Source organism: Rhipicephalus microplus, chromosome X, assembly GCF_043290135.1.
Source record: "Rhipicephalus microplus isolate Deutch F79 chromosome X, USDA_Rmic, whole genome shotgun sequence".
Classification (NCBI taxonomy): domain Eukaryota; kingdom Metazoa; phylum Arthropoda; class Arachnida; order Ixodida; family Ixodidae; genus Rhipicephalus; species Rhipicephalus microplus.
Window position 1 is genome coordinate 338,353,802 of NC_134710.1, and position 26,441 is coordinate 338,380,242.

Genomic DNA, 26,441 nt, shown 5'->3' on the forward strand with positions numbered 1-26,441 from the left:
GAATCTTCGCTACATCAGCCTGCTCATGTGCTTAAGTAGTAGTTGAACAAAGTTACCGGCTAACGATTGCACGGATCGGCGCCGCGATTCCTTTGGAAAGTAACGACGGCCTCTCAAGAAAAACGATGCCGCGCGCGCGCGTGTGTGCGTGTGCGTGCGTGCGTGTGCGTGCGTGCGTGTGCGTGTGCGTGTGCGTGTGCGTGTGTGTGTGCGTGTGTGTGTGCGTGCGTGTGTGTGTGTGTGTGTGTGTGTGTGTGTGTGTGTGTGTGTGTGTGTGTGTGTGTGTGTGTGTGTGTGTGTGTGTGTGCCAAAACTACATACATATAATTATATCCCGAGGAAGGTATACTGCTCACACTGCGTACGCAGATATAATTAACATTGGTAGGTGTTAATAACGTACTTCTATTAGGAATAATAATAATAATAATAATAATAATAATAATAATAATCAATAATAATAATCCACATACAACTATACAGAACTATAGGAGCCACAGAGTATACTGTCTCGAGATATGGTCGTTAAGCATAAGCGGGCGAAAGCCGGTATTTTTCGCTGCAGTGAGCGGCAGGATTATACGAACGGTTGTATGCAGATTGCAGCAGCGGCAAGAAAATATAGGGGCAAAAAAGAGCTACGGTCGTTTATTTAATGTCGTTTTGATGGAGGCCCGCAAGCCGGGAGAGATATAAACCCGGCCTGCCGTATATACGTGTTTGTGTTTCGGAAGCCCTTATTCCCAAGACGCGAAGCACTACGCAGGTATACTCTGCGAATAGGCAAACGTTTTCGTTCACATTAGAAAAAGAAAATGACGGGGAAGGCGGGGATCACGCAACCAAATTGGATGGCACACAGCGCGCAATGGGCCCGGCCGACCCTACAATGGGCGCGTGTGGGGTCCACGGCGAGCGCACAGCATGCAGAGCGAGTGCATATATACTATATATAAACAACGGGGATGGCGGGCGGCTCTTTCGCGGAGCGACATATTCTCGCGGGGGATTTACACTGCCATAAGCTCACGGCGCCCGAGCACGAATTGAAATGCTGAGACCTTCCGAAGAACAGTCAAAACAAAAAAACAAAAACACCACGAATCCTGCGCAGCCTGTTGTGTATACGCGCGTATAGAAAATCTAAGGCCGAACATTTCGAAGAGGGAGGGAGTCGGGTGTTGCAAAGAAAATACCGAGGTGGAAAAGGCCGTGTTCAAAAAAAGGAGGTGGGAGGGGAACTGGTTCGCACGGATGGCAACAAATCGCCCGGCAAGCAGCATCGAACGGCGCCGCAAAGAGCCCCGCAATCTGCACGCATAAGCAGCGTGCACGTCGCCGCCCCGCTACGATCTCACGCCGCAAGTGGAGCGAGCAAAGCGCGCCGCGAAGACCACTTCCGCGAGTAAAGCATCGGAGCGCGCCGCACAACCGCAGTCCTTATTACACGACGCGTCTACTCTGAAAGAGCGGTATATCCCGCAAAAAAAAAAATATATCAAAGAGAGGAAAACGAAGCTTCTAGCTAGAAGAGTGTCATAGCCCCAGCGATAGTGGAAGAGATGTTACGCCGAGAAGGTTCAAACGCGGCGCCTGTAAGTAACTCGCGGCATACGGCACTGCCAATGCGTATAATATTTACTCCCCACTCTCTCTTCCCTCCCCCCCCCCCCACCCAAAAAAAAAAAATCACGCTCTCAGAAAGCGGTTCTTAACGAGCAGTTGGCTGCTACAATCTGCTTGCATGCCGGTCAGATGAGCAAGCACGGAGAAAGATGCGGGACCAACCGAACACGCGGTGGTGACAGCGTTGGCGCCCTAGGCAGAGTCAAGAAGAGGCTTTTCTCCGATTATACATGGCCACGTGCGCACCATCTGGTTCGGCGCTGCACTCGAGAGAAACTACGTAGAGTCCTCCTGTACCGGCCACAGAGCATGCGGCATGCATGCCCGCGCACCTGTGAGGCATACTCATACACGTGCCGCAGCCGTTGCACGGCCACGGAAACCGTCTTAATCGGACGCTCGGACTACATAGGTGGGGGGGGGGGGGGGTGAATTAACACGAAATGGGATTAAATGTGAGCGAAAAGACCGCACCACGTGCGACTGTATATAGAGGGGCAGGCACTAAAGATATACACACGCGCTACCAACTGATGCAAAAAAAAAAAGCGGCGGGGGGGGGGGGGGGGGGGGTGCCGTTTCGTAACGAAAGCTGCGAAGCACTGATATCGATGGCAATGTATTGGAAAGCTATTAATAACATCCGTTTCACAGGACGTATACAGTAAGCTTTGTGCTAATATTTATTGCAAACAATGCTTTGATTGATATGTGGGGTTTAGCGTCCCAAACCAACCATATGATTATGAAAGTGAAAGACGCCGTAGTGGTGGGCTCCGCAAATTTCGACCACCTGGGGTTCTTTTTTAACGTGCCCCAAAATCTGAGCACACAAGCCTACAACATTTCCGCCTCCATCGGAAATATTAAACAATGCTATTAACGTTTCGTCGACGACGGCGAGTACTCGCGGGATGAAGAGGGCAGAAGCAAACGGTTATCTCCATCGGTTCTCGAAACGTGGGTGCCTACGAGACGACTCACACAAAAGGCACCTGGGCTGGACCTGCTTTTAATCCACCGAAGATCGCTTAATTGCAAGTGCGATGCGCTATACTGTCGCATTCATGTAAACGCGGCTGCTTGCGCCCTCAAGAACCCAACGTGTGCTTGGCCTTCGCTGAATCCCAAGTGGCTTGCGTGCACAACCGGAAAGCACGGGTCCCGCATGGCGTCTGAAGGTTCCGTCCGCATGCGTAAGGTTGGCTAGTGAAGGCACCATGGCACGGTTCTCCTCAACTATAGCCCTACTCGCACAAACAACAAGCATAACGTGACTGGATTTTATGGCGCCAGAATATTACTTTATGCAGAACGTCACAGTGACGGCGAAATCTCGCCTGGAACGTCGATGATCACAATTCGCTCTGACGAAGGCAGGATCACAGTCATTATTCACTCTGACGAAGGCAGGCCCGCCTGCCGAAACGGTAGGAAAACTTGTGTTTTTCGCACGTTTGTCGACCTCTTTTTTCTATATAGGTCGCTCGCTGGATTCCGTGCTGACTGGTTGTGCCCTCGCAATCTCCGACGTCAGCGTAGCTATGACCAACTGGGCTCGCCATACGTCATCTCCTGACGCCGACAAAAGCTCTCGCAAGTGGTGCTCTGTCCTCGGACTCCTGTGACCGTGTTTCCATCTTTCCTATCTCTCCTATCCCCTCGATATGTCCTCGCTCACTGGCTTAGCACATCTCTCTTTCTCTATACCTTTACTTCTATCCTTTTAATCCCTCCTCTCCCCCATCCCCTGTGAGCTACTGTTGAGGCTGTTGAGGTGTCGCACCCTGATGATGCAGACAGTTACGGGTCTCACTTTTCTTTTTCCTCTTATAGCCACATCTCAATATATATATATATATATATATATATATATATATATATATATATATATATATATATATATATATATATATATATATATATATATATATATATATATATATATGAAACTAAGCGCGGAAGAATCAAACGCGTTGGCGAGTAGCGCGAGCCAACGGTATCCCTGCTGCGCTCTTATATAGGCATATCCTCTAGAAGCAAGTCATGAACCTCAGCATTGAATTATGAACGTCCCAGGCGAGCACAAGACCGGACGCGCAGCTTCATGAATCAGGGCTTGTTAAGGGTACGAGGTCGATGATAGGTACGGCGGGTATCATTTTAGGGTAGCTGGCACCCCGCCGTCGTCCGCATAGCCGATGCTCGCCAGAGAGGGGACCGTCATTCTTAACAGACTGAACGAAAGGGTTATTTACATGACAGTTGAAAGATGAAACTGTACAGAGATTCAGCAGAGAATCAGCTATGTACAACGATTCAGCTCATGATTTAGCCCTTATGTACAAAATGCTTCGGCTTTTATAGCCAGTTGATTCTTTACACGGCAGTCCGAAGAAGGCGGTGACCACTATTGCCACGAATCAGGTGACGTAATGTCTCAGTGGTCCCCCCCACCAGAACGGGTGCAGAAATTGGGCCACTCGTAAGAAGAAGAGCGTGGGCGAGAATGTCCAATAGTCCTCACGAGTACACCACACAATGACGCACCCAGTCCACGCCTTGAAGGCACCGCAGGGCAAGGAGGTAGAGTCCGAAGAGGGAAAGTCGAGCTCCTCCGGAAAGATGGCCACTGACATGAACGTCAGCAGCAGTCCATAGCTGCTTTCAGCTACAGGCTTCCAGAACTCTCTCGAACATGGCAGTCTAAACGCTCGATCCCTGAGAACGGCTTCTTCGACGCTTTCACACGCTTCCGCGCTGTCGGTGCTTTTGGGGCAATTTTGCGTCGGCGACGACAGCCGAGTCGAGAGGTTGACACTAAGAGAATTGCCACAGTGGCGCCGTCCCACGCAGTTCGAACCCGTTGAACAAAAGGGTTGTCTCGCGAAGCTTTCGTTGAGACCCGACCGCTACCTCAAACCTTGACAGGACAGCGCCTAGCCGACTGCGCGCCGATGGGGTTGAAAGCAACCTAGCAGACCGGCTAACGCACAATGGCTTCTACCCAGATGAACCGCCGGGCCAAACGTAACAGGCTATGCACTACTGAAACTCCTCAGCTGCAGCAGTGTCTTTACAGTTCGCAAAATATAAAAAGCAGCGTCTCTGCCCTCCCCGCAACCAGCAGGGAACCACGACCACCAACTGCGACCGTAAACTAGACCGCTCGAAAAAGCACGAGCGACAGAAAACGGCACAAATCCTCACGAAGCAATGGTAGTGCGAAAGAGCTATATCGAGGCAGCCATGTAGCTGCAAGACGTGAAAGACGGCACAAGCCACAAACAAAAAAAGTGCCGCCATATCCACGAAGTGAATGATGATTAGTGGGCGAAGCTCTGGAGGAAAACCTGGTAAGCCATGAATCTTCCGTACATTTTGCCTACTCGATTTTATTACAATGCTCCCCCTAGCGTACGTCGCCGCACTAAATCAAACGATTGCCTTCCACCAATGACACGTGCCATATGTGACATCATTCCTATTTTATAACATCTCGCATCTTTCATCATCAACTACAAGTACCGCCGTCTAGTTTATAACATCTTGCATCTTTTCATCATCAGCTACAAGTCCCGCCATCGAGTGAGCACTGAAAGAACTAAACGAGACGTGGCTACATGCAGGAGACGGAGCCGCCATCTAGTGAACACTGCAAGAACTAAACGAGAGGTGGCTCCATACAGGCTACAGGGGACGCACAGCCCACGCCCTAAGGAGCTTCGCCCCTAAAAACGGGGCTGCGGGGAGCGGGCATAAGTAAAACGTCGAAAGTAATTCGAAGGCACTGCGCCTTGTCGCCTGTAGGCAGACAGATATTAGGTGCCTTCTTCCTTTTCCTCATGAACCAATAACAAGTAATTCGCGCATTCATATCAGGCAAGCGCTGCCCGCAGGAAGGGGGGGGGGGGGGGCACGAGAAGAAAATCTCTGCAGCAGAGGGCGTGCATGGTATACGTGCGCGCGGAGAAAGGCTTTCCCGCTATCACCTCGCACATTTACCGCGAGTGGAGCGCGCGGATTCGTCCATTCCCAACTCTCGCACGTCTTACGCGCCCCCGGGGTCCGCCAGCCGCCGTTTGGCGTACAGGAGCTCGAAGACAGTGGATGCCGCCCGGTTTCTCAGAGAGAGAGAGCCGTCTACGCGGCGCCGCACATTGCCGCGAGCGTGAACACGCGCCCGGAATCGTTAAACAGAAAAGGCTTGGGACCCGCAGTCCGCGCACGGGCGCCGACAATTCGGCCGCCGTCCGGCGATCCATTTGTCTCTGTAGGCCGTGACGCTTCCGACACCCCCCCCCCCCTTTTTTTTTTTTTTCCTCCTGCATAGGCGCGCATACCCAGGTGTCGCGGGGTTGTCCCCCTCGTTTGATGGATTGCCCAATTACTCTGGCAACGTTGCCGCTCCACCGTAAACTATCATCGACGACACGCGCCTTCGCCGCGTCGAAGCGCGCGCACCACGTGGCTGGGACAAAAAAAGAGGCGACCGTCTTCGACGCTCGAAACCATCTTTCTCGGGGGCCATTCGTCTCCGGCGATTGCGAGCTTCCTCCGCGTCGGAGCAGATAATGATGACTGCCGCGACCAACACTGTACGAGGAACCGCGCGCGTTTTTCCTCGCTGCGCCCACAGACGCCCGCAGTCTTCCCAAGAAGACAGCCAGCGCGCAACTGCGCAGACGTCTTAAGAGGACCGCTAGCAAGGAGGGGGTAGCGGCCACGCGCCGAACGAAGTCGGAAGCCTACAAATATACGCGTTATTTTTTGCGATGAGGATGAATTTTCCCCGCCGCACGAGGACCCCCCTGTACGAAACAACCGCAACCTTTTCTGACATTGAGCCAGGACAGGAAGCGAATCGAGCTGTGTATAGGTCAAAAACTCACCGCACAGTCAGCGGTCCAGAGGCAAAAAGATGCTTGCGAGCCCCAGCTGAGAAGCGAGTGACCCACGAGATTACAAGAGTTATTGAACTATAGCACTGGCTTCTTGGACTCCTTAACTGAATTCATCCGTTTGGCCTTTACACCGATTCTTGCAGCTGAACGATGCTTGGCTGCTCAAGTGCTCACTTCGGTATTCGAGATTAAAGAAGAGGCGCTGTGTGCAAGTAGCATTATGTAACACGCGCTATTCGCTATCAACGTCTAGGTTAACATAGCTGTGCCTGCAGGTATTAAAGTTAAAAACCACGAGGGGAAGGGGGTGTACCTTTATGCTGACCAGGGGTAATTGGTGTTCGCATCCAAAGTTAGCTACGCAATAGAAAGAGGGACTAATCAACGCTTATCCCAAATGCCAGCTAGAATGTCGAAGTGCTGCACCTGGTCAGCTTCGGAACAGCGGAGGAAGCAGGGGAAAACGACAAGTTTTCGTCGTGAGCATAATGCGGCAAATGTCCCAGTTGGCCCTACCATGCCACCGCAAAGACGGGAGGGCTAACTCCGCGATGCCTCGGAGTTTCACCGAGACATCCTGCAGTTCTTTTTCCACGAGCGCTTTAGCGCACCCGACCCGACACAGTTAAGGAGGCGGCGGCACATCGAGCTTTTACATCGCGACAGTGTTTGCCCCAAGAAGTAACTGCAGCCCTCCTCCCCCGAGCTGCTCACAGGCCGCAGCGAAGAACACACGCAGCGCGGCGCGCGACCGTGTGCACTGGCGCGAGCGAGCGCCGTGCCGGAGCCGCACCGCAGCAAGGGCCCGGACGCTATCGATCCGTTGGGCCGTCTTTGCAGACTGCAGAACCAGTGCCGGCTCTCGGCTTCGGTAAGCCAGGCTGGGAAGCCATGAGCACCGCAGCGAATACGACCCCTGTGGATGGGCTGCTGCAGAGGGCGACGGTGGATCACACTGCACACAAGCAGGAACACGCGATACCGTCTTGATCGTAAGAAAGACGGAGTGTCGCTGGAGGTGTTAAGCGCCCGCTGAGCCGGTGGTCAAGGTGATCACGACTAAAATTATTTAATATAACCGGACGAGCAAGGCGGCAAGGAGGTGACTCAGCTCACTGGATTTTGCTTTTTCTGGACGCTCCATATCTGCGGCATAACATATGCTTCCCCGCGAAATTTATTCTATCTGAAGCGGAACTCTACGGGCGGCGTTCAACAGCTTACATACTTCGACTTTGTAACGACTATTGCGCGTTACCACGTCTTGTGAGCTTAGCGCATTGTGGGCTTAGAATGACAACATGTGTATCGCAGTGCCTGGTGTGCGAGGTTACACCGCTTATGCAAATGTGCGTGCGTTAACTAAGAGGCACACCACCGCTTCGGCTCGGCTATTATCGGCTACAGAGATAGTCAACACCTGAACTCAGTGGCTGCAGGTAGTAGCTGACCTCCTGATGATAATTATTTCCTTTACACACACTTCCTAAAACAGGCAGCAACACATGATCACCTGCCCAGCTTTGGAGCAAAACTGCACTCAATACATGCATTGCAGTTTAGCATTTTTTCTGTACTTGACATATCCATTAGATCTTCTGCTGATAAACTGTAAAATAGTTACTAATACCTGAAACTATCGATTCCATTTAAACAAGACGTAAACAGCCACGGCGAAAGAAGGCACCCTTGCTTCAGTTCTCGGTGTATTTCCGCCAGTTTTGTACATTTGGGCCTTCCCACGCAAACCGAACGCGATCAATGGTTTCTGCATATCTTTCCGAAGAGCTCCACTAAAGCGTCGTCGATCCATATATAAGCAGGTCAAACAGCGCAGAGCTGCGATCGATTGAATGCCGCAGGCTGGGCCCATCGAAATGCTTGAAAATACAATAAGTGATGACGCCCTTGTTCTTTTTCTTATAAAATGGATACATTCATAACGACAAAGTTCCGCGTATAAACTGCAAGCCCTGAATAACGTACAGCCCAGGAATGCAGCCTCGCAAGCGTTTTGTTGGCACCTTCACCAATCGAGTAGATAAGTTGCCCGCTATCGGTCAAGTGGCTCGCTTGTCCGTTCTCGCTCAAGATTATACTTCCCTTATCGAAGCGCCAGGCGCTCACCCATACCGGGTATATTTCGATGCCTCGCCCGACGCGTCGCGCGGCCTCAAAGAGCTGAGAGCAGCTACGCTTGCCCCATTCACATGCAACTCGTGGAGGCGCGTGCATTCGTGCACTTATCAAAGAAGGGCTCCTCGCGAGAAGGTCATTGTGCTGCGTTCACAATAGAAACACCCGTACTAAAGCACTCCTATATTCGTAACGAAACGAGCGGCGTAACGTCTGGTGCATTGCGTGAACTGAAAGGAAAGGGAAAGGGGGGGGGGGCATGCTCGCGTTAGATCGTGTTACGGCTGTAAACCTTCAAGTAGGTCTGACAACACAAAACGGGCAGTCGTAAAGAAAATAATAGCCACCATCGAAGTTGCGCAACGGAGCTGGCAGGAACCTTCACTGCAGAGTCTGCTGGCAGCACCGCACGCCCACAGCTACGCGTCAAACCCCGGCGGGCGGCTAATAACTTCAAGCACGCCCGCTGCGAGCGCCCCTGAGGCGCCCAAAACGGGGGAGGCACGGGTGCAGCCCCTTCCTCCGTATACGCGACACAAAGGCTGCAGTATACTTAGTGTCAGAAAGGTCGCACAAAAAAAAAAAAAAGCGGCGGAAAGTCGCTGCGCCCAATTATTTTCCGTGACGCGAACTTTTCGAAACGCGGAGCATGCGTTGTGCAGGGGCTGCGAAAAAGAAAACGCCGGCGTACAAAAACTAAAGATCGTTCAATAGCATTCACTGCTATAGTATAAGCTTGGCAGGCGGCGGTACAAATAAAACTAATCCGCCCATTTATTGGACCCCAAAACGAAGGCCGCGAGCCCCGCGCGCGGGCCCCGGGTCGAGAAAAAAAAAATCCCGCGTTACAAGCATCGCGCGCGCCTTTCTCCCTCCGGATTGACGGGACTTGTATAGCAACTTTGCGATAAGGCATGAACGCGGGCGCGCACGCAATGACAGGCGGGATCACAATAGCGGGGCTTAGGGAAACAATGGCGGCTCCGGACGCGCTAGCTCCTCGTCTGCACCACAAAAGGCACTGGAGCGCGAAGCAATGAAACGCATACGGTCGCGGAAGCAGATTTATAAAAAAAAAATAAAACACCAACGAAAGAGGCCACTTGTAATTCGCGCTTTGTGAGAAAGCGGGAATGATTTTGCGGTCGGAAAAAAAAACAAACAAAATTGACGAAGTTCGAAACGTAGTGGCAAGTGCCGAAAGTTTTTAAATAAACAAGAAAAGCCTGCGGCAGCGACGAGAAAGAATGGAGGGGGCGAACGCCGATTATACAAAGGCACAGTATTCGAATTTGTTAAAGAACATGCCAGCGAACAGTCGGAAACGCACATTTTCCGCGTGCTATTCCGCTTGACGACATAACGCGCAATAGAGGCTCTCTCACCAAAGTGAGACCGCTGCCGAAGGTGGGGCGCTTTTCATCGTGGCAGTATAAGAAAAAAGCGAGACATGCGTCACCGAACCGACCTGAGGGAAAAAGAAACACAGACTATACACACTGGACACTTGTTCATTGCGCGAAGCGGCGCTATACGAGACGGCCGCACAACGAGGTTACACATATAGAGAGGGCGCACGCTAACATGCAGGATGATCCGAACGGCTCACCTCGTGACGACAGTTTCTTGGTGTTGATGATCTTGGCGGCGAACTCGAGCCCCGTTGACTTCTGCACGCATCGTCGGACAATTGAAAATGCACCTCTGCGGAGAAGAAAGGGAGGGACACTTCATGTAACAATGGCCACGCCGCTACGTCAATAGATCTGAAATTCATCATTAAGTACGCCAGCTCCCCTCTTCCACACCACTTCATTATTTATTAAACAGAAAGCAGCACACATCGTCATCATGCGATGGCTGTGAATTCATTCATTCTTCATTCATTCATTCATTCATTCATTCATTCATTCATTCATTTACGCGGTATATAGTACAGGACTCCGGATTCATTTCGACCACCTGGAGTTCTCGAACGCGCACTTAAATTTACGCAAGCACGAGTGTTCTGTGCATTTCGCCTCCGCACAATTTGCCAAGCAAAGCTACATACACGCGAGCTGCACGATCAAAGAGATGCTTTAACGAAAAGCGCGTGGATAAAACGCGGGAAACGTGTCGTAAATTCGACCCAAGTATGCACGCGCTATTAATCCAAAGCTCAACGCCCTATACGCACATGTGTCGCCATCCGCCAGCCTATAGCGGTCCACGAACGATGAGGGCGCAGCGATAGTGTTGTGGTTAGAGCATCAGCCTCGCGTGCAAAAAGTCCGTGGTTCGACTCCCGGTGCCGCGCGATTCTCCACCGGATTGAAAAATATATCCGCGTGCACGATGATCGAATTAAAGAGGCTAGGGGTGTGGCATCACCGGTCACCACCACCGGTAACCCACTCCCTCACTAGAAAAGGATTGGCCACCCTGATGCAGTATCTGGCCCCTACCTCCCACACTGATAAGCCAAATGAACTCTCGGCCCTCAGTCCCCAGCAGCTGCGAAGCAACTGATCACGGCGGCGGTCAAATCTGCAACGCAGCAGAGGGTGCTAAGAATCTCGGGATCCGGACAGGCCGCCATTGGAACCTGAACTTGGCAACGTTTAACGCTAGAACTTTATCTCGTGAGGGAAGTCTAGCTGTACTGTTCGAGGAGCTGGAGGGTGTTAAATGGGATATAATAGGGCTCAGTGAGGTTAGGAGGACAGATGAGGCCTATACGGTGCTACAGAATGGGCACGTCCTTTGCTATCGGGGCTTGGCAGACAGAAGAGAACTGGGAGTCGGGTTCCTAATTCACAGAAACATAGCTGGCAACATAGAGGAATATTACAGCATTAATGAAATGGTGGTCGGTATCGTAATAAAACTCAATAAGAGACACAAGATGAAGGCGGTACAGGCATACGCGCCTACATCCAGCCATGACGACGCGTCAGTAGAAAGCTTCTACGAAGACGTGGAATCGGCAATGAGTAAAGTAAAAACACGGTATATACTATACTGATAAGCGACTTCAATGCCAAGGTAGGGAAGAAGCAGGCTGGAGACCAAGCAGTAGGGGATTGTGGCACTGGTACTAGAAATGCCAGAAAGGATTTATTAGTAGAATTCACAGAACGCAATAATTTACGTATCTTTAATACCTTCTACCGCAAACGAGTGAACCGTAAATGTACATGGAAGAGCCCTAATTACGAAAGTAGGAACAAAATAGACTTTATAATGAGTGCACACCCAGGCATCGTGCAAGATGTGTAAGTGCTTGGCAAGGTATACGATGCAGTGACCATAGAATGGTACGGTCTCGAATTCGCCTAGACTTGAAGAAGGAACGACAGAAACTGATACGCAAGAAGCCAATCAATGAGCTAGCACTGAGATGGAAAGCACAGGAATTCAGAGTCTCACTTAAGAACAGGTACTCGGCTCTTATCAAGGAAACCAGCCCTAGCATTGACGCAATGAATGATAATCTGACGAGTATCCTTACGGAGTGTGCAGTGAAGTTGGAGGAACCTAAACAAGACACTGGCAAGCTGTCCCAGGATACGAGGAACCTCAATCATCATCATCATCATCATCATCATCATCATCATCAGCCTGACTACGTCCAATGCAGGGCAAAGGCCTCTCCCATGTTCCGCCAGTTAACTCGGTCCTGTGCTTGCTGCTGCCAATTTATACCCGCGAACTTCTTATTCTCATCTGCCCACCTAACCTTCTGTCTCCCCCTAACCCGCTTGCCTTCTCTGGGAATCCAGTTAGTTACCCTTAATGACCAGCGGTTATCCTGTCTACGCACTACATGCCCGGCCCATGTCCATTTCCTATTCTTGATTTCAACTAAGACATCCTTAACCCCCGTTTGTTCGCTATTCCACTCTGTTCTCTTCTTGTCTCTCAAGGTTACACCTATCATTTTTCTTTCCATTGCTCGCTGCGTCGTCCTCAATTTAAGCTGAACCCTCTTAGTAAGTCTCCAGGTTTCTGCTCCGTAGCTAAGTATCGGAAAGATACAGCTGTTATATACCTTCTTCTTGAGGAATAGTGGCAATCTACCTGCCATAATTTGAGAGTGCTTGCCAAATGTGCTCCACCACATTCTTATTCTTCTAGTTACATCAATCTCATGGTTCGGCTCCGCGGTTATTACCTGTCCTAAGTAGACATAGTCTTTTACAACTTGCAGTGTAACTATTGCCTACCTCAAAGCGCTGCTCTCTTCCGAGGTTGTTGTACATTACTTTCGTTTTCTGCAGGTTAATTTTAAGACCGACCTTTCCACTCTCCATGAGTTGCAATTCGTCTCCTGAGTTACTCAGCAATGCAATGTCATCGGCGAAGTGCAGGTTACAAAGGTACTCTCCATTAACTCTTATGCATAACTGTTCCCATTCTAGGCCTCTGAAAACCTCCTGTAAACACGCGGTACATAGCATTGGGGAGATTGTATCCCCCTGCCTTACACCCTTCTTGATTGGTATTCTGTTGCTTTATTTATGGCGCACTATGGTATAGCAGTTGATCCCCTGTAGATTTATTCCAGGATGTTTATGTTTCATTGACGCCCCGATTCTGCAGTGTTAATTACGATCTATTAAGGCTCTGTATACGGGTTGGCTATACTCGGAGCATTTCTCTATTACCTGATTGATAGTATGAATGTGGTCGATTGTTGAGTAGCCTGTTCAAAATCTTGCTTGTTCCTTTGGTTGATTGAATTCTAATGTTTCCTTAACTCTGTTAGCAATTACCAAGAACCTCATTAAGAAGCGTCAAAGCATGAAAGCCTCAAATAGAACAAACAAAATAGAATTGGCAGAGCTTTCAAAGTAAATAATAAGCGTAAGGTATCGAATGTAGGAAGGTATAACACGGAGAAAATTGAACATGCTCTAAAACACGAAGGAAGCATCAAAGTGGTGATGCCATGGGCCGCGCTGTCACCGGTGAAGTCTCGGTATAGCCACTATATCAGCGACGTCAGAAGGGAGAACAGGCCTCTCAGAAAAAATCGAAAGCGACACCTATATGGCTATAGTGTACAAGTTCCAAACTATGGCCGTTCATGGCTGCGCTGACAAGAGATCGTGTGCAGGCTATACAACGGAAAGGTACGACAACGATGCGGTGAATCAGCTCGTACAACACGACGTTCATACGCTAAACTACAACTAATAAAAAGTCCCTGTAAATCGGTAGAAACAAAATACACTGCCGCCAAGGCCACGACTCCATCGACAAGCTTAAATCGGTGCAACGCTCTCTGGGCCTGCGCCAAGACGCGCCCATACACACAACCGCGTCACAAGACTGTTGTGTCAGGTCAGCGAGCCTCAATAACGTTACAGCCGGGAGGTGAAATGTGCCTGCAGTTCATACGTCAAATAAATACAACACCATTCTCCGTAGTGAAGCAATAATAATAATAAACAAAATACAAGGTAATACAAAGTTACAACGATGAAGTACTAAACTAAGACAGCAACCATAACGCAGTTCAGTTGTCCGGTTCGCGCTGTATACGTTGACGTATGAGTGCGCCACGAGTTCCCTGCATAGATTGGCGAGCTCACTCATGAGTCCACTCACTCGTACTCGTTCAGATAGAGCCGTGAGACCGAGTCTGAGTGAGCCCGGGTGACTCTTGGTGAGTTATTTCGGTTGAAGAAAATTTTCGTGAGCGTGGGTCCGAGTGAGCTTGACTCAGGAAAGTTTTCCTGAGTCTGTGTCCGAGCGAGTACGAAGCGCAAAATATATTTAGTGAGTCTGAGTGAGCTCCACAAGTTTTCCTGACCTATGGTTCGTTGTCAACATGGTTACCAGCTTGACAACAGTATTAGCGCTGCCTGACAGGACCCCAACCAGCTATTTTCATTTCTTGGGTTTCGACTTTTTCTTCTCTCACTCCCTTTATTTAATATATACATATATAGGGAAAACACAAATAAACACATTACACATTTATACACTCATTCCTGGTGACGAACGGGCTCCAGTAGAAACTTCAAATAAACCTTTCCTCACATTTTACGGTTACCGAGAGATCACGACTGATTATTATTGTTATTCATTTTTCCCTTTTCCATCTTTCGGCAAGGTTTCTACATTGTTGCGTATATTCATTCCCCTTAAAATTTGCACTTCATCTTCGACTTTTTTTGTGTTTGTTTTCACTCTTTTTATTTGATTTTCGTGAAGAGTGTCTGAATTGTATTGTTTCATTTTTGCATGGGCTTGCACTAAGACCTCATGGTTGTTCCAAGGCAATGTTAAAGGGGTACTGACACGAACTTTCGGGGCCGAGATAGCCTGCGTATTCAATTATTGTGAACATTCGTATATCAGCGGCAAGATATGAACAGCGAATAAAGCTTGGAAGTTATTTTAAATTAATTTTGAAGTTCGCGTGAGCGAACGACTCTATAGCGCTATAGACACCCTCGGAGGTGACCCCAAGGTGACCCCCTTACTTCCCCCACATCACCACGCTGCGGTCAACAAAACAAGTTATGATGACGTCCCAGTCGCCATTTTTCTTTTGCCGCGTTAGTTCCCGAAGTCTATATTTCTCGGCGGCTGGTTGCGAGTGTGTGGTCGTGGCGCACGCTTAGAAAATTCGGTGCTTGGCGACATTCCAGTGCCGTTTCCTATTCGAAAAGCAATTCTTGATGCGGATCGTGCGGAAGTGCGTCACAGTTCTCTGTGCTGACGTGGTCGAGAGTCGCACACGCTAGGTGGCGACAGTTGCACCCATGCAGTTTTTGAACTCTTTGAAACTGAAACTGATTGATAATGAGGGGCCTGTAATTATTTATCTATCCCGTGCTGCAGCAAACAATGTGTCGAGTCATTACTAGCAGCCCTACAGCAACGCATTGCAGCTGAAAAACGCGAGGGCAAACTTTTTGTGTCAGTACCTCTTTAAATTATTATTATTATTATTATTATTATTATTATTATTATTATTATTATTATTATTATTGTTGTTGTTGTTGTTGTTGTTGTTGTTGTTGTTGTTGTTGTTGTTGTTGTTGTTGTTGTTGTTGTTGTTGTTGTTGTTGTTCCTGCTGCTGCTTAGTTACGATGATGCCATCAGATAAAAAGAATCCAGGTATACGAATAGGGGAAATCTCAACAGATAACTCATAACTCATATAACTCATCTTAACTCACAAGAAAATCAAAGAGACAACCCTTATTGCTTGAACTGCCATGGTGCCGTTTTCCCGACCACTTTCTTGAGCACTTGTTGGCTTCATTATGATAGTAATTAACGGAAAACGAGCTCGTCTGTTCCCTCTCTCGTTCACACAAACGCGCACATTCGTGAGCGCATGCGTGCACGTCACCGCAACTCGGGTCGCATGGCAACCTGGGATACTGGGCCATACAGCTGCAGGGGCTCAGGGAGGCTTTTTTTCAACTTCACGCGAGAGCGGACAGAGCTAACAGCGAGTGTACTAACCACGCGCACCACTTCGGTAGAGACAGCACAGCGCCTGGTCGGCAGTGGGCCTTGCGAGTTGTTTCGGCAGTTATAAACAAAAAAACCAACGAGACTAGGAAACAAGTTACTTAATAGCGACAGCTCACTCCAGCGAAAACACTCGGCCAACCACAGGTGCCAACGCTGGCCACTCAAAGTAGACCCCCCCCCCCCCTCCACCTATAAGTGATGATCAGAGAGAGCCGCTCTACCGCAGTAACTCGAAGCTGTGCCAGGGAAGGGTAGCGCTGGAGCTACACCACCAGACTCAAAGCCTACCGGTGCCTTAACCAGAGTCCGAGGCAGAAGGTAGATTAACGAGTATAGCACTGCGCTACTAAGCTCCAGGGCGCGGGTTTGGTTGGCGGACATGGCGGCCCCTTTTCGATAGGGGCAAGAAACGCCCATGCGCTTAGATTTTAATGCGCGTTAATGAACCCCGGGCGATTAAAGCTTACCGGGAGGCTCGCACAAGGGCGCGTGACTCGTCATCATATCGCGGTTTCGGAAGTTATACCAGAATCTGACGCTGCCGTAGCTACAGATTGCGCAAAAATTGAATTCACGGTGGACGCACGTTACGATCTATGGAATACGGGCTTCCACGAACTGCCAGTAACTGATGTTCTCGTGTTATTCAACGAACAAACTAAAACGAGCCAACTTCGAAACGTAACTCCAGTTCGCAAAATCAGGTTGCGACTTGAACAGGTTTTTAGCATCGTAGATTAAATAATCAACAAAAATAAATGTGCATAAAAAAAGCATCTTTACAGCAGCCTCCGCGAAAGACAAAAAAATATCGTGCCTTAGGTTTTTTTTTTTCTTTCTTAATCATTGAGTACCATAAAGTAGCATTGAGTACCTAGAACACGAATTTTTTCAAGTTAGAACTGAGCGAGCGCCAAAACACAAGTGATGTGACGGATTAAGGGTCGAGCACTTGAGGTGAACACCTTATTCATTAGCTTGCAAGCCGGTAAAGCTCGAATGTTAATTCTACTTCACGCGGCAAATGTCCGTTTATACGAAGCCCAATAATGGCGTCCAGAAACACAATAATTTGTTAATTGTGCATTAAAGGTAAAGGTTCTATCGCGTCTTGAATTGTATAATGAGGCGTTCGCCTCAGATTCGCACTAGCTGTACTATATACGTATAGGCAATAGAAAGAAGTGATGCGGCGTGTGGAAGCCCTGGAGGGCACATTCAGGCGACTGTCACAGGACAACGGCGAAGTCGTACGTCTGCAGTGACGTATACAAGAGTGCCATCGAAAGGGGGTCAATAAACGCTTCCGAACAAGGAAAAAAGAAAAAAGAAGAAGTACCACCACACAGACGTGGTCCGCGTGTTTGTTTTTGTGCAGTGCCACTAAAGAGGGGCGGTCGCGCGGGAAAAGATTTCACTGGAGGAGAGTGATGCCCCATTAAACGATTAATGGAGCCCCGACGCAACTGCAGTGAATCACATGGCCTGCAGTTAATTCTCGCGCCGACCCTGCGAAAAGTCACTGCCGCAAGTGTACTTCTTCAATAAAACGCTCTACCGACTTTCTCTCTCTCTCTCTACATCACTGCTTCTTCGGGGTACAGGAAGCAACCAAACACTATATATACGTCCAGGAACGGGAGCAAACATAATAGATGGGCGCATACACACATAGACAACCACGTAGATATGTCGAAACGACGGCCCGAGCTCCCCGTCCACTCCTGCCTCTTTCTACAGTGGGCGAGGGGGGTTAATCTGTGATAAACAATTTGCACTACGACACTTCTAAGAAAAACAAACTGGTCCCAGTTAGACGGGGGAAATAATATATATATATATATATATATATATATATATATATATATATATATATATATATATATATATATATATATGAGATATAACAGACAGTAATGCCAAGGAATGTACAGGGGAAGTTATTAACACCAATAGAATGTAAATAAGAAGAAAGAAAAGTGGATGAAAAAATTACCAACTGTGAGCAGTATATATATAACGCAGTGTTGTCCATAGCTATCACAGACAATGAGCACCCATGTTTCAATTAGCCGGCTATTTAGTACAACCATAAACAGACTTCCGCCAATAATGGGTCTATAAGAAAGCGAACCTTAATCATCTGAGAAACGTTCATTTAACTTCCGTGGGCAATGCTATCTTTCTTTCACAATTTTCTTCTCTCGTTATCCGCACACACATAAGTATACATATACATACGCTCCCAGATACGATCTCGAGCTTAAATATTTTTACCTAAAATATGGAGATCAATACGCTGCAACTCCACAGAGTACTACGACAGTGCCACATAGCGGACGGCTCGAGAAATTCCGGCCACCGTACGCAGCGTTCTACAACGGCCAACCGGTAACTCGCTATATAGGAGCGTTTATCTTTTTTTTTTTTTTTTGCATTCCACTCCCTTGGGAACTCCGGCATTTGAACCCTGCTGCGTTGAATCCTTCATGAGAAAGCCACCCCGTCACGCGCTTATAACGGCGCAAGTTAAGGAGATCTAATTAAAACGCGACTCAAGTACGTATACATTATATGCAGTTACCCCTTATCTGTGAAAATTGTGCTTGTCGAGCATGCCATTCGCGTGAGAAATAAAGGTGTGCAGGGGGAAAAATGTCCATGCCTTGCATAGCGATTATCGGCCACGAACCCTGAACAGAACAAACGCCTGCCGTTATTTCAAGGAGTACGTACGATTAGAGGAACGCCCCATCAATGCACAAGCCCACATTTCAAAAATATTTTAAAAAAAGATAGCGAGGGTAAGAATGGGTCATTTTCTGTCTTCTGCAGCAAGCCCTGGCAGGAAAGCCACCTAGAATAGACTCTTTAAAAACGTTAGTAAAAAGGTAGCAACTGCAAGCAAATATATGCAGTAACTGCAACGCTTACTACCTTTCTTGGACAATTACTAACCTTCGCAACCTGTTCACTAGCTACGTTAGCAAACAGTTACTAGCTGCAACCGTTACTGACTTTTTGCTACCTGTTCACTACCTACGTTAGTACACAATTAGTAACTAAAACGAAATAGGTAGTAACTGCAGCCGTTACAAGCTTTCTTGCATCGTTTTTACCATTTGCATTAACTATATAACCTAAAATAGTAGGTAATACCTATTGTATTATATATACAAGGAATCGTCTTAACGTATCTTTAAATAAAAAAACGACGCATTAGATGTCCACGATTAAAAAAATCATCCATTTGAAATTACGCGACCGAGATATGTAAGCGTAACTCTGCTATTATCTAGACGGATAATAGCAGAGTTAAGTACAAGTTAACGAACCAAAAGCAAGTGCTGCACGCGTTGTAATAAACAATTACAACTAACATAGTAAAGTACAAAGAACTAACATGAATGACAAACGGATCAAAATTAACCAGATGTTCAAAATAGTCCGGAGTCCCTCATTACAGCGTGTCTCATAATAATATCGCAATTTTGGTACGTAAGACCCCAGAAACTATTATTACCCTCGAACCGCGGATATGCTAGCACAGTCAACCATTTAAATGCAATGAGATCAGTTAATGAGTTCAGTACTCCATTTTGGCTGCCGTAGATAATGTATTCTTGTGGCATTTTTATAGTAAGTAGACATGACATATCATTTTGCATAAGTACGGCTGATTAAAAGTCTTGTTCTATGTCCCCAAACACAACCAGGTAATATGATATAGAGCTCTATAGGCTCACATTGTTTTGTAGTTTATCCTGAAACTTAAGTGCTCACCTGTACCAGACAAGCACATTCAAATTAGGGGCTATATAAACTCCGGGAGTCGTTCACTTAGTACTGTAGCACAGTGTACTCTTACGGCTATAGTATGTATTCTTCGAATTTATGGCACATCACGCAAGATTACCCGAAGTTGTGTAGTAATTAGGCATTACTTTACCAGTATTAACAACGAAGAAATAATGTGGTAAAATTAACGCGGTAGTACCAGCCCCCACTTCTGTTTCCTGAAAGCTCTAAAAGTTACTACCTATGGTTAGTAACGACTGGGGTAGTAACATTTACTAAATGCTGTTAGTAACGGCAAAGGAAGGAACTGTTACCATTACAGTTGTACTATATGTGACAAACCATAGCTATCCGAAAGTTAGCGACTACTACTACTTTTTTTGGGGGGAGTGTAATGGACACAGTCTGTCGGATCACTGAACTCGGTTAGCATGACGCGAAAACTGTGCGCAGAACGCGCATTCGAAGTTGAAGCAGGATTGTGGGACACGGCCTCACTAACCTTCAATCAATGAACACATTTCACGCCACGTTACATGTAGAAACTACACGCCGACACCAGAATTTCCACCCTATCTGCTGCATATTCAATGCCAGTTTTTATTTTTATTTTCTTTGATCAACAACATGACTGTGCTGCGCGCAGAAGTGCAAATGAATATGACACGCTCGTTTATTCTAACGTAACCCGCGCTCATATACTAGTAGAAGTCACAAGGTCCCTCACACATCTGCCTAAGACGACTCGAAAGCAAAAACCGCCGTCTTTTTTTTTTTTTCTCTCTCTTCAGCCAAACGTACTGATTTTTGTTTTCCTTTTTCCTGTGACACATTATGCAATTGATCCATGACGACGTTGTTTTTCGTAAGTATGGAAGCTGTACGGAATGCTGAAATAAGAGAAAGAGAGAACACAAAGAGAAAGGCAGGGAAGTTAACCAGGGCTGAGCCCTGGTACGCTACCCTGCACTGGGTAAGGGGAGAGGGGGAAGGAAAGTTATAGAGGAGAAGAGAAAAGGTCACTGACTGGGCCGACGCGTAACAGTTTGATCATCGCAAACGAAGAAACAGGCCAGTGTCTAAGAAAATGCAGCAGTGCTTTCGTTGCATTTTGGAAATTGGATGGGTCGTGCCATGGTCCCAATAATTTTTCGACAGTGAAACCACTTCTGTCCAGTTGATTTAAAACACTGCGCTGGTGAAGCCTCTCGTTTGTGTATGCCGGGCAGGAACATAAGATGTGTTCAATAGTCTCATCGAGGGCACAGTCGTTGCACTCCGCGCTGCCAGCCATCCCCATAGCATTTTCCTTAAAACAACCGGACATGTCAAACAGCGACACAGAAACGTTCGGTCAAATTCAGGCAATTTTTTTCTGTAGACAACATTCAAACTACGCCGTATTACAGAAATGAGGACACAAAGAAAAAACTAAACAGCGACATCCTTCGCAAATATTTCACGAAATGCGAAAGCAAACTGAACAGGGCGAACCCACTATCCCCATCATCGGAAGAGCTCGGCATGCTACGTCTTGCGTCAACCAACGTGGGTTATTTCAGCTTATTGCTTCGCCCCTGGCGCGAAGCAAAACTCGAACACAAGCCTGTTGACGCCCAGGTGAAGGACGCGTTTCGGTTGTCGGGCACGGCAAACTAATACTGTATGCGAGACAGCCTCAACTGAAACGTATACGCAGTATACGCCGCCCGCTCAGCGTATGCTAGGCTATAATAGTTATACTGACAAACACCCGTTCATAGAGAACAACGGACCTAAACAGCACCATGAAATACAGAGTACTATTAGGGAAGACGCTTTCTATTGGTCATTTCGAACGACGGCCACTACATGCGCGGCACGAAGCGTGACGACCCGGAACCAACGGAAAGATTTGGACAGCATATAAGCGCCCGAAGCTATAGATATAAATTCGTACGGATTTCTCTCAAAGGCTCTTAGGTTTCTCATACATACGCTAAGAATAAACAAGAAAAAATAAATAGTACACGCAGCGCTGTTCATCTCTCCCTTTCATTCGCCACGTCCCCGCATTACCTGAAAACAATCCTCGCTTAAATACGGTATACGTATTGTACATGTATATCGCAAGACTCGCGGTGAGGGGCCGTGAACAAACTGCCGCGTTTTTTTTTTTTTTTTTGGGGGGGGGCGAAACCGAGCAGAAAATAGGCAACTGTGCAAAAAAAGAAAAGGAATATCTACATATTGACCTATTCCGAACCACGCACGCCGTATACAGCAGGTCGTCACTTCAATGCGACAACAGGGTGGAGCCGAATGCCGAGACAAGCGAGCGGGTTTTTATGCTCGCGTTTGTAGACTAACCTGTCACCCCCATCAGATGAGTGATTGCTTGCAGCTGCGTATGCGCTCTCCATACCCGAGTCATATATAGCTGTTTCCCATGACAAGCGCGCGCTTCGCGGAACGAGAGTTTACACAGTACGGCAAAATAAGGCAACTGCATTTTGTATTGTATGAATACGTCTTTTTTCGAGCTGTCTTCGTATAACACTCTGCGCTCTGAAACGCTGCTTTCGGTCTTGAAGGCTGAGTAAAGGCAACCTGCGCAGCAAGCAGTCACCGAGCCCCCATATGTCAGCGAGGTAGCCACATAATTTTTGCGCCTGCGCAGTGGAAAGCTTAGCTTTGTCTCGATCTGTCTACACGTATTGTGGTACAGTGGAAGATGCGAACCGCACAACAAAATGGTGAACGCTGACATCGAGCAAGTACTCGCTATGGAGCCTTTGAAACGCTTGGAGCAAATAAGTGCACGTTTGAGTTGCGTAGCCTCTCCCTATCTCTCTCGTCAACACTAAAACGCCGACCACACCGTCCAAGGCAATGGAGGTGGCCGCACACGGAATATATATATATATATATATATATATATATATATATATATATATATATATATATATATATATATATATATATATATATATATATATATATATTTACTGATAAGCCACCATATGATTATGAGAGACGCCGTAGTGGAGGGCTCCGCAAATTTCGACCACCTGGGGTTCTTTTTAACGTGCACCCAAATCTAAGCACACGGGCCTACAACATTTCCGCCTCCATCGGAAATGCAGCAGCCGCAGCCGGGAATCGAACCCGCGACCTGCGGCTCAGCAGCCGAGTACCTTACCCACTGGACCACCGCGGCGGGGCTTGCCCTTCTTTTGTGTGCATCTTCTACTTTTACGAATGCGCTACTTTAATGTGTAGCTCAAGCAGGAATGACAAACATTACGCAACACACATATAGATAGCATATCGTATAATGTGCCCAGTGCGGCTTTCTGTGCGTCCGTCGTCCCTTCCCGGCGCCAAACAACAAAGCAAATTCCGCTATATCAAGAAGTTCACATAGTTAACCTCGTCTATAGGTTATAGTACGAACACGTATTTTGAGAACACTAAACGAGGATGGCGACGCCGAGCACACTTCCCTCCGTCCGCAGCGACACGCGCGGCTACCGCGGCAATTGAATCCGATACACCGACTGCAGAACACCACAGACGGTCAGCCACTGTATGCGCGCGCGTGTGTGCAAGATGAAAAAAAAAAAAGCTTACGAATTCCCGAGGGCCCGCGGCAACGACGCGGGGACCAAGTTCAAAGGCGCCCTTACACACCTTGCGCAAAGTGTTAAGAAAGGCGCACATTCGCAAGAGAGAGAATACAAACATAGCTCCATTCCGCGCACGCGTGCAGGGAAAGCACCACGTCAATCGGCAGGCTGTTCACCCAGCGACGCTGTTACACGATCGCGGTCCCCAATGTCGATGAGAGAGCGGACAGCACGAGGCCGTCCCGCGATGTTTACGCGCACACACGCACGCGCGCCTTTTCAGAACGCGGAGCACGTCTGCACAGAGAGGCAACCGAAAACCGTGCAAGAAAAAAAAAAGAAAAGTTAAAACCCAGCGCGCGTGGCTTTCGGAACACCGTGGACGTGGTTTTGTGCACGCTTTCTTTCCTTTGAATGCCATGCGATCATCTCGCAATCCTCGCAAGGCGCTGGTATACGCTGAGCACCGCGCGCTGACACAGCTGAAAGGGCGACTCCGGTTGGCGATATAGACGGGATCTACATGTAGAGTGGAACGTCGCCGTTTGATTTATCGCTGCGACCTGCCATCACCTCCACCAGTACGCGCAAATTTCTAGCTGAATAGGCAATATATCCGAACCTCACAAAGCGCTCAACAGATAGTATAGAAATATAAGCCCTATATTAAGTCACTAATGACTCACGGAGTAATGTTAGGCGGGCCGCCGTTTCGCCCGAAGGCGAAGCACGCGCGTCATAGTGAAATCAAGGTGTTATACATCTGCACAAAGTGAGGTTCGAAGCTTCATATACACAGGGTGTTATTCGTTTCTTATAGAAACACATTTATTTATAAAATCGGAAGATGCCACGTACCTTGGGAATCAACGTTATGCAAAGCATGAGGAAGAAAGGTGACCGTGTAGTAATTTTTTTATTGAGCGAAATATCATGAAATGACGGTAAATGTATCTATAAATACTGCACGCACAGACATATGCCGAATTGTAGATGTTTATATAACCAACGATGCCAGCAGGAACATGCAGTATGTGCAACACCAGAAGCTGATATAAAGCGCTCGCGAGGATGATAGCCCTGGACAGTGCTATACATAAAACACCAACGCACGGCTGGCCAACTGCAATTGACGTCAACCCGACGTTACGGCTGTATCCACGGTGTATAAGGAATAACTGTGGCTGTATCGAAAAAAGTATATATGTAGGCTTTATAAAATCAGAGAACCAACACTGCAACCACAAATGGCGTTTCACGAACATTAGAGTCTATTTGAAAAGCACTTCCGAGGCCTGGCGTGGCTCTGTGGTATAGAACGCTTGATTGCCACGCGGAATGCTTGGGCTCGATTCCTGCCCTGACATAAATTCTTTGCATTGTCGGGTGAACGCTGCCGATGCCAAGATTTCTTGACGCTCACGCGTTAAAATTGTGCATGTGTGTTCTCGACGTTCCTGGGTAGATGCTAAGTTTTATTCCCCTGTGGCGCATACCCGCATACCAGCAGCACATACTTGCCCGCGGGTCACTGTCTGGCGGGAAGTGTTTGACGACGTACGCGACGGGATTGTGACATTATTCATGTGTTTACCAGCAAGTCAAACTTTTCACATCATCTAACCCTCCCATACTAATTTAGGTGTTCACGCACGTTAAGGTGATCACGACAGCACCCAGCCAGACGAAAGCGAGCGGACGGACGGACGGACGGACGGACGGACATAGTCATGGCCCTGCCATCTTCATAAACACCGAGGAGGAAAGACAATGCCGCACCTAAAGTTGTGTTCAAATGAGTAATTAACAAAAAACCATTATATAACTAAATATTACCTTAAAGACCATTGCTTATGAGCTGCAGGACGTGACAATGCATGACATGCCCGTTTAAAAAAGAAATAAAAAACGCAAGCAATTAAAGGCAATCGAAATTTTCAGCCTCGATCAATAGGCAATACCGAAACTGAGCGCGCCGTGCGCGCAGGAAATCAGTCAGCTGGGGGTATACGTCATACCAGAAGTTCACGTGACAAACTTTTAAACAAAGGCGCGTCGCAGCAGCACATGGTCAGGAAAACGGCATGCCTCATGTAATACCCGAAGTTCGACTGCTTATTACTTGCGTTTGGCGCGTAATAGAAATAATATCTCGTTTTTTACGTCTCAAAACCACCATATGGGACGTCGTAGTGACGGGCTCCGAAAAATTTCTACACCTGACGTTCTATATAACGTGCACCTAAATCTATAGATACAAGGAGCTCAAACATTTTTCGCTTCCATTGAAAATACAGCCGCCGTAGCCGGTATATATTCGATCCCGCAACCGCGTAGTGCTTGTCAGCTTCTTTATTTTAAACTTCAACTAAGTGCAAGGACTCATCCGCTACAGTCTACGAGAAGTATCGCCGCAGTGGCTGCTACCTAACTTTAAACTGTAAATTGAAAGGAAAAGTGGCGAAATGCGAAGGGTTGGAAAAAATGGGATGTGGGTAAAAAAACGCTATAGCTGGGCTCAAGGTACACTTAAATCTACCTACACGATCGTTTTTTTTTTTTGTTTTTTTTAGTTTCGTCTTATCGAAACGCAGCCGTGGATGGAACCGGAGCCCTGTATACCTCGTGTGCTTAACAGCGCAACGCCATCTGAAGCCGCATCGGCCAAGGAAAAGCAAAGCTGTACACACGGGATATACGCGTCAGATTTTGAGCTATAAATACATTATTTTAGATGCGGAAGCATCTTATACTCGCGCCTTGTAGTGCGCCGTCCGCGCCGTCCGCGCCGTCCGCACCGCTTCTCGAACATTCGACAGCTGACGCGCGCGCATGCGCCGTCGCCCACTCTTCCACCATCTGTGCATCCCTTCCTCCTCTACACAC

At 47.8% G+C, this 26,441-nt stretch overlaps 1 protein-coding gene across 39 annotated transcripts in view; it reads right to left on the reverse strand.

The window, feature by feature from the left end:
• The window catches only part of CaMKII (Calcium/calmodulin-dependent protein kinase II), a 243,703-nt gene that overhangs the window by 188,659 nt on the left and 28,603 nt on the right, over nucleotides 1–26,441 (reverse strand). For all 39 annotated transcript variants that reach the window (XM_075879738.1, XM_075879744.1, XM_075879740.1 and 36 more), the window contains exon 2: nucleotides 10,276–10,370. In XM_075879738.1, the coding sequence (XP_075735853.1) occupies nucleotides 10,276–10,370 (95 nt within the window). The remainder of the gene's footprint in view (nucleotides 1–10,275; nucleotides 10,371–26,441) is intronic.